Source organism: Nycticebus coucang, chromosome 1 (genome assembly GCF_027406575.1).
Source record: "Nycticebus coucang isolate mNycCou1 chromosome 1, mNycCou1.pri, whole genome shotgun sequence".
NCBI lineage: Eukaryota > Metazoa > Chordata > Mammalia > Primates > Lorisidae > Nycticebus > Nycticebus coucang.
Genome location: NC_069780.1, coordinates 103,627,416 through 103,640,515, shown reverse-complemented (window position 1 = coordinate 103,640,515; position 13,100 = coordinate 103,627,416). Strand labels below are relative to the sequence as shown.

The following is a 13,100-nucleotide window of genomic DNA, read 5'->3' as shown; positions in this document are numbered from 1 at the left end:
AAGCTGAAACAAAATTTCATTAAATAATTATACATAGAACATATGATCAATTAAAAATAGTCAATACCAAATAATTTCACTAATTTTTAAATATAACATAAAACTGTCCACAATAAACACAAAAATAAAAATTAGGAAAGATTTTCTTAGTGAGATAAGTAATAGGACTTGCCTGTTTATTCACACAAATGGGACTTTATGAATTTGAATAATTCATTATACTTTCTCTATTTAGCGTTGGGAACTCATATTTATTCTAAGTTAAACAATCATTTTTCTGTGCTAAATGTCAGAATAATTCACTCTCTTTTGAACACCAAAAGTAGCTCAATTCTTGATGATGGTTTTAAAAGCTTCTGTTGGATATGTTTTCCATATTCAGCTGCTTCTCTAAAAGATAATGATTATAATTTTGAAATTCAAAACTGAGATAAGAAACTTTCACTAATTATATTTTGCTGAACTTTATAATATTCTTCTAAGTATGTAGCAACAATATTGGGAATTCATAGGCAATTATTTTTAAATCGTGTTTCCATAATAATAAAATGTCTTTGTAACCTTTAGATATTATTCAGTATAATGAGTACATTGGTGTTTCCATTGTCTTTTCAAATGTAAGTCATTAAGAATGCTGGAAATATCAGTAAAATACATCATTTTGTTAATCAACTATTATCTTAAAAATACTTGTCAAGTGAGGTTAATTCTCATTCCCAAGTTCATAAGCCTTATTCTTTATTTTCACTTATAGCAGCCAATGTATTGTGTTAGGCAGTGAGTAAACTGCTACAATCTCTGAGTAAATTATTTTTACAAGTCAACTACTTTGGTGGGCTTCCTTTAATGTACTTAATAGTTTTCCTTAAGGTTTTCTGTATATCAGTGAGAAAAAGTCAAATTACTTTTGGTACAAAGCTTTGTGATTTTCAGAGATTGGTTGCCTTAGTCAAGATTTGCTATCTCTCTCCATGTTTTTTCATCAAATCTATTTCTCCACCAATCACAAATTCTGCAGGTTATTCGGTATTTTTGTTGACCAAAAATGCATTCTCCTTACAGATTAAATCCAGCTTTGTGTCAGATTAATTTTAAATAGCACAACAAATCCTTCTTAAAATTGTTTCCATGTTTTATGTGCCATAAACTAAAAAAGTTGCATAATAATGTGGTTCTCATACACTTGTAACACAAAGTCAATACCAGGCTGTAAATGCATAATAAGCATTTTCTAAATGTTATACAAAAGTACAGATTAGCTGACATATTATTGGATTCTCACTTAGTTTACCCATGTATCTACCATCAAACACTGTATACATCACATCCATTCAGCAGACTAGTTTTTATTCATGAGCTGTATGCACCATAGTTTCTTTTGCCACTGCATACACAATTAAATAATATTTTGTTATTAGAAGTCACAAAATGGTTAAATAATTGGGATAATTTGGGTAAATTATATATCTTTTATTTTCTTTGAAAATTTTTGAAGACTTTTCAATAACTCCCTCATGCTATTTGCAAGTATCTTCTTAATTTGAAGATTGAAAACTTCGGGGGATTTTTTTGCAAAGGAATTTTAAAATATCTTTCTCACTTGCATTTTGAATAACCCTTTTTGAAATGTCTTAGAGTTCGGTTTTTTTTTTTTTTTTTTTTGGAGACAGACTCTCACTTTGTGGCCCTCCCTACAGTGCTATGGTGTCATAGCTCACAACAACATCAAACTTTTGGGCTCAAGCAATCCTCTTGACTGAGTCTCCCTTGAGCTGGGACTTAAGGTGCCCACCCCAACGCCCTGCTATTTTTTTTTTTTTTTTTTAGAGACAGGGTCTCACTCTTGCTCAAGCTGGTTTCGAACTCCTGAGCTCAAGCAATCCAACTGGCTCAGCCTCCCAGAGTCCTAGGATCACAGGTGTGAGCCACTGTGCCTGGCCTGCTTTTCTTTTTAGAATCCAGCTGAAGCAAAATAGAAATTTGTATTAATTGACCTTTTTCTTAACTTTTATATACAGTAGTTTAACTTGATCTTTCCTCTGTGTTTTTCACTTCATTATTCTTTTATTCTAATAATCAACTCATTTAAAGGGAAATAAGCATCAGTTTCTTCAAGTGTAAAATGTTCAAATTGTCCCCAACTTGGAAAATGTCACACTTTGCATAGCAGTGGATAATGCTGGTTGCCTTCTCAGAATGCAGTTGGGAGAATTAAATGTGTTATTATTTGCAGAGCCCTTGAAAGTGCTCATAGATAAAGAGTGTTTTCTATTATTATTATATGGCATTGTTTCTGGTCCCCTCTCTTTCCTTGCTGCCTTTCTCTAAAGATGCATCTAAAGCCAGCATTTTGTTGTTCTTCAGTTGTGCTGTGGAGGATTGATCCATGAAAAGTATTTTATTCCTCTTGGGGAAAATTCATCTTCTATTAATGTATCCTAAAACTCCGTCAATTTTTTATCAGCCTTGTTCACATATAATACATTCAGCAAATAATTATGGAGTTCCCATTATTTGTCAGGCTCTGAACTAGGCATTAGGTTTTGATTTTCTGCCTCTTGGAGAAACAGTTGACACAAACTAAACTTATTGTTAACCACTGAGTTTCAACTCTGAGTCATTGTATATATCACTTCTTCCTAGGAAACAATGATATTTCATATATTATAAAGTCTACCCCTCCTTTTAGGTGTAATGCAAATCTAATTTCTTTCCAAGACAGTGATTCCACTGATTCCTCAACATTTCTGCGTAACAAAATCATTTGGAGAAGCTTGTTAAAAATGAAGGCCTGGCCCCTGACTGCATCTGATATGTTATATTCAGTCTGACGATTCTGATGCAGTCAACAATGTGATTGAGTTGGGAAATTCCTAATCTCTCTCTTGAGTCATAAATTTTCCATAACATTTGTTTAATATATGATTTTTTTATCACAACCGTAGCATGTACATTAGCAGTTCAAATTTTTGTTCCATCTTATAGTTGAAAAGGTACTTTTACATACAATATTTCCTTTTTTTCATGTGAAATAAGTAGTCAACTTTTTTAATCTCCATTTTGTAGATGAGGAAACTGAGATTTAGAGATAAAGTGACGTGTTTAATTCATCTGATGTCAAGCTAGGATTTTAATATAAACTGATAAGACATAGATTATAACATTAAATCCATTGTTAAGAAATTTTTATATTACTATAATATAATGACATAAAAATTTTTATATAATTTTTATTTTTATTTATAATTATATATAATATAGTAATATAAAAATTTCGTGCATATAATCTGTTTCCCCAATTTACATTTAGAATTCTTTATTTTAATTTGTTTATTTTTTGAGACATTCTCACTCTGTCACCAGGCTAGAGTGCCCTGGGTTGCTCACAACTCAAGTGATCCTCTTGACTCATCCTCCCAAGTAGCTGGAACTATAGGAACCTGCCACAACACCCAGATACTTTTTATATTTTTAGTAGAGATGGGGTCTGACTCTTGCTCAGGCTGGTCTCAAACTCTGGAGCTCAAGCAGTGCACCTGCTTCAGCCTTTCAGAGTGCTGGGATTACAGGTGTGAACCTCTGCGCTGGCCCATTTAGAATTCTTTAAAGCAGAAAGTATATTTCATATTATATTCTGTACCTAGGATGCCCAGAAAAGGTCTTTTATACAAACACACAATGAGTACTTATTGCCTTAATAGATAGTCTACAAAAATAACGATCCCCGTAAATTTCTTTGCATATATGAAACATGATCATATCAGAGTGTTTGAACCTAACCGAGGTACGTTTCTTTTCATCATGGATGTTCCCTGTGTGTGTTCTCTGTAGTCTTGAGGCTTTCTTTATAAATCCAATTCCCAACTAAGAAAGTAATGTATCTTTAAAATAATAAACATCTTCTTGTATTTTACTTTCTTTTAGAAATGTCAATGCAAACAGTATTTAATGGTGTGTACGCCCATATCTCTTCTGTTCCATGTTTGTGTTTAATTTATTCCAGGGATACCTGCCTCTCTCAGCTGGTGCTGGAATGCAAGTGATACGGTGGCATTTGTTTCCCACAGAGGACCCCTGTTCATCTGGACCATCTCAGGGCCAGACAGTGGAGTAACCATACACAGAGAAGCTCACAGCTTCTTGTCTGACATCTGTATCTTCAGATGGCACACCCAAAAAAGGGGGAAAGTAGTGTTTGGTCATCTTGATGGAAGTCTATCAATTTTTCAGCCAGGTAGGAATTTAATTAGGTTTTTTAAAATGTATTTTTCTTATATATAATCTTTATTTACTTAGCATAAGGCCAAAAGTAATACAACTTTAATTTTGATATAATAGTTGTTCAAATGTTATCCAGTATTGTGCTAATTCCAAATCTTCATTTGACGTAAATTTTATTTAGAGGTGTTGTAATACATTCATTGCAGCTGTGAAGATTTTATTTGGAACTGATTAAAATTAGTCCTTTGTTAACTATTTATACTTTTGAAGTCAACTCTTTATTTCTGCCTGTTTACCAGAAAATAACCTAATGAACAAGGAAATACAGCTGGAAGATACTTTCCCATTTGCTTGTGAAAATGCCATTCTGATGCCACAGCTCTTTAGCAAAGGCATAAAAAGAAATGATAGGCCATGAATTTAAAAATTTGAAAAATTAGTTTGTCTTCCTTCTTAAAATTGAAGGAGTAACAAAAAGTACAATTAAAAATCGAAAGTTACTTGACTTGCCCTTCCCTCATAAATAAGTATTGTTAATATTTGTGAAACGTACTTTGAGCCATCTGGCATCTCTGGATGTATTTGATTAGTGGGTAGATGGATGGGTGAAAGTCCTTTTTCAGGAACAGAACAACTACTTTCACAAATGTATTACATGTAATATTTCTTACATTTATAGAAGAAAAAAGAAAGTTAAATAGAACAGAAAAAACCTGAAAATGTAAACAAATCTTTCTTCTGGAAATTATATTTCTAAGGTTTAAAAAAAGGATTATATAAAACATTGATATACTGGGGACATTATATATGAAATATATTTTAAATAGGATCTATTATTTACCTTCTAAAGAAAGATAAAAAATACACATGGATTTCTTTACCACCTTCCCACCTGGCTCTTTGAACACGTCCCTGGTTGCTCCTTCTAGTTTTGCTAATTTAACATGGTGGGGCTTTCGTCTCTTCATTGATTTCCATGAGGAGAAATGATGAGTGTCTTCATTTGGATTTGATGGCGCAGACACCTAGGCTGGTACTTCCTCTGTTATATCCTCTGCGCTGGGGGCAGGTTCTGTCTGGTCATTAAGGCTCATAGTTAAGTGACATAATTCACAGTTCTCTCTTTTTGATGTGGTTATATTATTGATAGAAAAAGTTAAGAATCTTTATGACCACCAACTATGTGACCACAGAGTAGCAGACAGGGGGATAGTGGCTAATCACTATCATTATTATTATTATTCTTTTTTTTTTTGTCACCCTAGGTAGAGTGCAGGGGCATCATCATAGCTCACAGCAACCTCAAACTCCTGGGCTCAAACAGTCCTCAGCCTCCCAAGTAGCTGGGACAACAGGCACCCACCATCATGCCTACCTAGTTTTTCTATTTTTTGTATAGATGGGGTCTTTCTCTTGCTCAGGCTGGTCTTGAACTCCTGAACTAATCCACCTGCCTTGGTGTCCCAGAGTGCTAGGATTAAAGGATTGAGCTACTGCACTCAACCTATTATTATTACTTTTAGCTGGGCCAGTGTCTTATTTTTTAGCTAGGCCCTTACTCCAGTTCTTGTCTTATACCCATTTTTAATTTGTAAGGGCCGTTTTAGTGCCTGATGTTTAATAAAATAGAACATCATAATAATAATAACATCTTGTGTAAATAAAATATCATCCTTTTTTCTAATAACTGTAAAATTTTATAGGTTTATCTTTCTAAATTTTAGATTAAAAATACTAGAAAACCAGATAGGAAAGTGAACGATGAACATAATTTATCACTTTGGCTATAAGGGTGGAGCTTTGAAACTGTATTTTGAGTATCTTGTTACATGCTGGATTATTTGTAAATCCATGTTTACTAACTGGCACATGGAAATACCTAAAGATTATTTAAGAACAGTGAGTAAAGCACTGAATATAATAAGTCATTTTTCTAATTCTCTCAACCTTGTAATGATTGGCTATATCAATGTGTATCACTGTTTATTGTATCAAATAGAACTTTGGCAGATGCTTATTTGGAGGAAGAAAAAGCAAAATAAAAGAAAACCAAATAAAAGAAATCTAATATCCATATTCTATGATTATATATGCAAAAATTCTAAATATGTATTTAAAATCAACATTTTACTTAAACAGGAACATATTCTGATAAGCTTAATCCCAAATTAGAAGTGACAAGATTTTTTAATACAAATATATATCCATGGAAAACTATTTTTTATGCTTTTATAATCTCATATGTCAAATAATTGTGTAAATATGGAAATTTAGCAAGAGCTGTGATATCTTTTAATTGCATTTTTAAAAACATAAACATTTCGGGCGGCACCTGTGGCTCAGTCGGTAAGGCGCCGGCCCCATATACCAAGGGTGGCGGGTTCAAACCCGGCCCCGGCCAAACTGCAACCAAAAAATAGCCGGGCGTTGTGGCGGGCGCCTGTAGTCCCAGCTACTCGGGAGGCTGAGGCAAGAGAATCGCCTAAGCCCAGGAGTTGGAGGTTGCTGTGAGCTGTGTGAGGCCACGGCACTCTACGCAGGGCCATAAAGTGAGACTCTGTCTCTACAAAAAAAAAAAAACATAAACATTTCATTTCAAGTTTATAATACTTAGTACTAATTGGTACTTTTTGTTAAGGTTGTAGTGTCTAAATTTTGTTATTTTACTGCCTTTTTTTTGTTTGAGAATGAGAGGACTGGCTTATTGGAGTTTTCATATGGCATATCAGCAGAATTAATTTTTTCTATATTTAAAGTTGTACTGAGATGGGATAAAAATCCTGTCACTTTCACCCACCCCTTTGTTGCCTTCCTTTTTGCTTCACCCTTAAATTCTTGCTAAATCAGCAAGACACAATTAATAGCGGGAGGGGGAGGGAGACTGCTTAACAGTAGTTTAGGGAAGTTACTATGGCTTAACAATAGTTTAGGACTAGGTAAAATAGATAACAAAAAGATTAATAAATGATAAACAGTAGAAAGCATTAGACATTAAGTATAGCATAAGTGTGTAAGAAATCATAATAAACTGTTTACTGTTTAATGAAATGTTAAGGAGACAGAAGAAAAAAAGGGAGGAAGCAGAGGTAGTGGTGCTGAGAAGTCTGAGCTGCAGAAACTAGCCCTGACTTCCCCAATTTGCCTTCCGCGACCCCCATCATACTAAGACGCCCAATAGACATGGTGGCTAGAAAGACAGTTAGAAGGAATGACTAAAACCAATGTGACTGGATGTCTGTGATTATTTTTATTTGTGTACCCTGTAAGCATTTAATACCTGCCTCTGCAATTTTCTAATCACGCAAACTCACCCAAGATTGCATCAACCCACATTATATAAGCTGAACTCTACCGGTGGTCTGGGATGCTGTCCATATTGGGGGAACAGCCCGCTGTTCTGTCTTTTCTTTAATAAAGACTTCCTAACTTCCTAACTTATATTAATTGACTTTGGGTCTTGATATCTCGCGTCTGTCCTATAACAGTACATATAATTTACAAAGGAGAAGAAGATTGTTTAATGTTCCTTTGCTTTAATTACAGATGTGTTATTTTTCTGGCTTCCCTATTTGTACTGATAGTCAAATGTGAATTATGATTAGGATACAAGGTAAAATGAATGAAGAAGCAATAGCAGTAAATACTATCAATATGCTATTTATAATATACCATGCTGTTCTGAGTGCTTTAATCAACTAACTCATTCACTATTTTTAAAAAGCTCTTTGAAGTAAGTATTGTTATGTTCTTCATCATAAAAATAAAATTAAAAAAACCCTGAGACACACAGAAATTATCTTTAAAAATTTTTTTTCTCCCTTCCATGTCTTTGCTTTTTTTATTTTTATTTTTAATTAATTTTTTTTTTTTGAAGTAGAGTCTCACTCTATTGCCCCAGGCTAAAGTGCAGTGGCAGTGTAGCTCACAGCAACCTCAAACTCCTGGGCTCACATGATCCTTTTGCCTCAGCCTCCCAAGTAGCCTCCCAAGTAGGGACTACAGGTGCCTGCCACTATACCTGGCTAATTTTTCTATTTTTAGTGGAGACTAAAAAAATTTTCTATTTTTGCTCAAGCTGATGTCAAACTCGTAAGCTGAAGGGATGCACCTGCTTCAGCCTCCCAGAGCCCTGGGATGACAGGTGTGAGCCACCAAACCTGGCCATTGTTAATTATCTTGTCCCAAACCCCAAAGCTAGGAAATGGCAGAACTAGGGTTGAGTCCGGGCAGTCATCCAGGCACAGTATTTATGCTTTTGACTCACTACATGAAATTCTTCATTTCCATAAGCATTTTCCCTGTCCACATAGATGCTGTAACTTAGTGGAATTTGTAATTGTTGACAAGATAGAGTGTGTTATTTATCCGTAACACAGTACAAAATTAGCTTTTTGGTAACAAATCAGAAAAACATTCAAGCCTCTAGCAATTGCCAAGACAGACATTGAGTCTGACTTCCATCCTTAGGACAACTAATTCACCCACATTCACATGCCAATTATACCTTCTGCATAAAAATGCCAGATTTATATCCTTATTACCCTCAGGGATGGGTAGAGGCAAGGGGAATATTGACATCATCTAGTTGATCTTTTTTGAGAAATTTTTGGAAATATTTTTATTTGTGTTTTAATAGGTAATAAAAACCAGAAACATGTTTTGAGACCTGAATCTCTTGAAGGGACAGAAGAAGAAGATCCAGTTACAGCCCTGGAGTGGGACCCACTGTCTACCGATTATCTTCTTGTGGCTAATTTGCATTATGGAATCCGCCTGGTAGATTCTGAATCACTTTATTGTATAACAACATTTAATCTTCCCAGCGCAGCAGCTTCAGTGCAGTGCTTAGCCTGGGTCCCCAGTGCTCCTGGGATGTTTATAACTGGAGGTAAGCTTACCCCTGCTGCTATGCACACGTTTTTCTGTGGACTTATGTGAGATCTTCCTAGAAGTAGACACATTGGCTCATATGCTAACTCTATGTTTAAACATTTGAGGAACTGCCGTACTCTTCTCCAAAGCAGTTATTAAGGTGGAGTCTTTAGAAGAAAGAGGACTTTCTAATTGGTCTTCAGGTATATTTGAGAGTCCGTATTTAGCTGAAAGTGGACGACAGAGCACTTTATAACACTTCAAAAGAGAAAGGAATAGTTAATGTGAAAGGTAGAGAGTTTTCTGTCTCTGCTGCTTTCTAGGATGAGTGTGTGTCAATGGGGTACTTTTATAATGGTGTTTTCTGGGGAAAGTGGTGGAGTAGGAGGTTTCTAACCCTACAAAAAGGTTCAGAACAGAGAAAAAAATACTAAACATGCCAGAAATATATAGTATTCTTGGTTGAAGGATGTCAATAATTACTGCTAAAAATCCTGCAAGTTGAAATCTTTGTCATTGTAGTGTCAAACAGCATATCTCATGTTGTGCTTTTGTTCCTGATCTGATTAGATTCTCAAGTGGGTGTTCTGCGCATTTGGAATGTTTCAAAAACAACACCTATTGATAATCTTAAATTAAAGAAAACAGGATTTCACTGCTTGCATGTACTCAATTCTCCTCCAAAGAAAAAATGTAAGTAAAAAGCTTTAATTTTTCGTCAAACTGCCTCTCAAATAAAATGACTGATACAATAATATAAGCATATCAATTACTATATGGTACCACAAAGCAATTAAAAAGATAGCCTTTAACAATATATATGTAGAAGTAACCATGAAAGCAATAACTAATATTAAAATTGAAAACATTTAGAGCCAAATTACACGTAGACTTCTAGCCCTCCTGCCCCCATTTTTTTAATATAACAAAGTATGGAATAAGAACAATCATGAAAATGAAAATTTTAAAAGGTAGACATACTCAACAAATTCCAAAAAACATGAATTCTATAACATGAATTATAAATAGATTGGTACATAAATTCTAAAAAACATGAATTATAAATAGATTGGTATATAATGTAAACAAATTAAAATATTAGAAAAACAGTCATGGATAATACTAATTTTCAACTAAACTATCAGCAAATTTTCATTGAACCAAATGGCTTGCTACCAAGTGCCTCTTTGTTGTTAGTAGTTCATTCTGTTTTGAACTTTTGTCATTCTCAGACTCTTAAGAAATGAGTATTATCCATAATGGATGCAATAAGAAAGACCTTGTTATCTTTTAATCAAAAAAAATACAGGAAAATATTGTTCCATATTCCAGTATGTAATTAGTAATAATTTCCAGTGGCATCATTATTTTGGATTATGTTTGCATGAGACTATTTATATTCTAAGGAAAAATTTCTTAAAAGAAGGCAGAATATGGGACAAAGAATATACAAAAATTAACCAAACATAAGGATATTTGTAGGAGAAATGGAAGGCTGTGAAAAGGAAGAAGGGAGGAGAGAGGGAGAGAGAGAGACAGGGAGGGGAGGAAGGAGGAAATCTGAGGAAAAGAAAAGAAAAATTGAGATGCAAATGTATGTCAGAGAGTGTTGTGATTCTTAATTTGAGAGTCAAAGCGAATTATAAATAATCTCAAAAATACTTACATTGGCTTAGAAATTAGTGACAGAGTTGTTTCAAAAGAAAAAAATTACATGTATGCATGTTTGTGTGTATAGAAATAGAATAAGCTATTCTATCAGCATTTTGAAGGAAGGTTATAATTTAAAAATATTCATGGTGTGTTTAAATTTATGGATGGATGACAAAACAAATATTCACAACAGATTGTAATTCCTCACACACTAATTTTCATCCATTTGCTCCATCTGTACTTGTATGTACCTCTTCAAAATAATATCGAATTTTGTGCTTACATTTCCACTTCTTTTGGCAATGCTGAAAAAGTACTCATGTGGCAGAAAATACGATCTTTGCCTTAAAGTTTACTGATACGGATTCTGTATGTTTTACACAGTGAAGGATCTTTATGTGTATAAATTAAAAATGTGTCAAATGGTTTATGAAGTGAGTGTATGATGCCCCATAATCATATCATTGTATACAGTTATGATTTAATAAAAAAAAAAAAATTAAACCCTGTGGTTTCATTCCTTTGGGGAGCTGTTGGGTAAATGTTTTTTTGTTTGTTTGTTTTCCTTCTCTTTTAGTTTCAATCCAATCTCCAACCAAAAATCATTATACATCCTCAACCAGTGAAGCAGTTCCACCCCCCACTTTAACACAGAATCAAGCCTTTTCTCTGCCCCCCGGGCATGCAGTGTGCTGTTTCTTGGATGGTGGAGTTGGGCTTTATGATATGGGAGCTAAGAAGTGGGATTTTCTCAGGGACTTGGTATGCTTGTAGTCTTTCTATTAAACACAGCACTTTTTGTGTAAACCCAAAATTCTTTCACCTCTGTATTAATATTATTAAAATTTATTTTTGTAAGTAGTGATATATTAGTTTATTTTACTTGGTTGAAATTTTTTAGAAAAATGTATAGAGTAATAAGAAAACTGTTAATATTGCAATAAATTTTTAACATTATACTCTAACATACAGATGTCTACTTAACTGATATTTGATGTATAATGAAAAATTCCATAGTCATACTATTTTTGGAAAACAAAACGAGAATAGCATATTCTTTCAGGAGAAAGGATAAGTCAGTCTGTGGAATCTGTTTTTCTTAGTAGCTATGACTTTTTTATGCTACATTCCTAGGGACATGTGGAAACTATCTTTGACTGCAAATTCAAACCTGACGATCCCAATCTTTTAGCAACAGCTTCATTTGATGGCACTATAAAAGTCTGGGATATAAACACGCTAACAGCAGTGTACACTTCTCCGGGTAATGAAGGGGTAATTTATTCCCTTTCATGGGCTCCAGGTAAGAGGTATTTTACTAAAATTGGGGAGACAATTAAATGCCTTTCTAAATTTTATTTTCATTTGAATTATCTTCTTCCTTTCGATGTCATCTTGTTCTGAATAAGTTCTCAACCTGTGGGTTGCAACCCCTTTGGACTTGATTAAAGGTTCAGGGCATTAGGAAGGTTGAGAACCACTGTAAATGATTGTAGAGGCAAATTAGTGCCAGAATATGGTTGATTTCATTTTTGTGAGGTTTTAGGATAGACTAACCTGCAAAGCACTTTGATTCCTGAGCCCCTATGTGTGACAAGGTTATATAGAAAGGCTACAGGAAATCAGGATGCTCCTGACCCGTCTGATTTTGGTTGTATTTGTGTAGCTGTTCCTTTAAAGATAAAATACATTGTAGATGAAATTTTTTATGTAAATCAAATTTACATAAAAAATTTTCTTATTTGATCAAATAAGAAAAAGAGATGTTTTCTAAAAATTATAATAATTTCTTTTATGCATCTGTTTCATAAATGAATGATTATATATCAAGTAACAGTTGAATTGTAACCCTGTGATTCTCTGTAAATTCCACCTTTGTAATATTGAAGAACTTTTAAGCCATAATAGAATATTTTCTTTGATCTCAGAAAGATGCTATCTTCCCATACAAGAAAGAGAGATGTCCTATGAAACATCTGACATTTTCTCCCAAAATATTTCCTAGTAACAAATAATTTTATATGCCTAAAAGGATTTCTTGCTTTATAAAGGACATATAATGGTGTACTTATTTGTCCTAATAGTCATATATTAATTTAATAATCACCTACAACAAGGATATAGTTATTCTTATATTTAAAATTATTTCTTTATACACAGGAATTCTTAACCTTGAATGTATAGGCCTTCAAGGGTTTTTTTTTTTTAATTTTTATTTTTTAACAGAAGTATCACGTCTCTTTAATAGCTTTGTTTTGGGGGTGACTGCCCACCCCTTGCAGGGAGGCTTGGGGGGTGGGGCAATCTCGTTGGGGTCTCTCAGCGACCATGGTGGGCACCATCCACATGCAGGC

The 13,100-nt window shown here is 34.0% G+C and overlaps 1 protein-coding gene across 6 annotated transcripts in view; it reads left to right on the top strand.

Moving 5' to 3' along the window:
* WDR17 (WD repeat domain 17) overlaps positions 1-13,100 on the top strand; it is a 73,286-nt gene that overhangs the window by 20,464 nt on the left and 39,722 nt on the right. For all 6 annotated transcript variants that reach the window (XM_053585274.1, XM_053585268.1, XM_053585252.1 and 3 more), the window contains 5 exons: positions 4,004-4,234; positions 8,858-9,109; positions 9,664-9,786; positions 11,324-11,508; positions 11,881-12,049. In XM_053585274.1, coding sequence (XP_053441249.1) covers positions 4,004-4,234; positions 8,858-9,109; positions 9,664-9,786; positions 11,324-11,508; positions 11,881-12,049 — 960 coding nt within the window. The remainder of the gene's footprint in view (positions 1-4,003; positions 4,235-8,857; positions 9,110-9,663; positions 9,787-11,323; positions 11,509-11,880; positions 12,050-13,100) is intronic.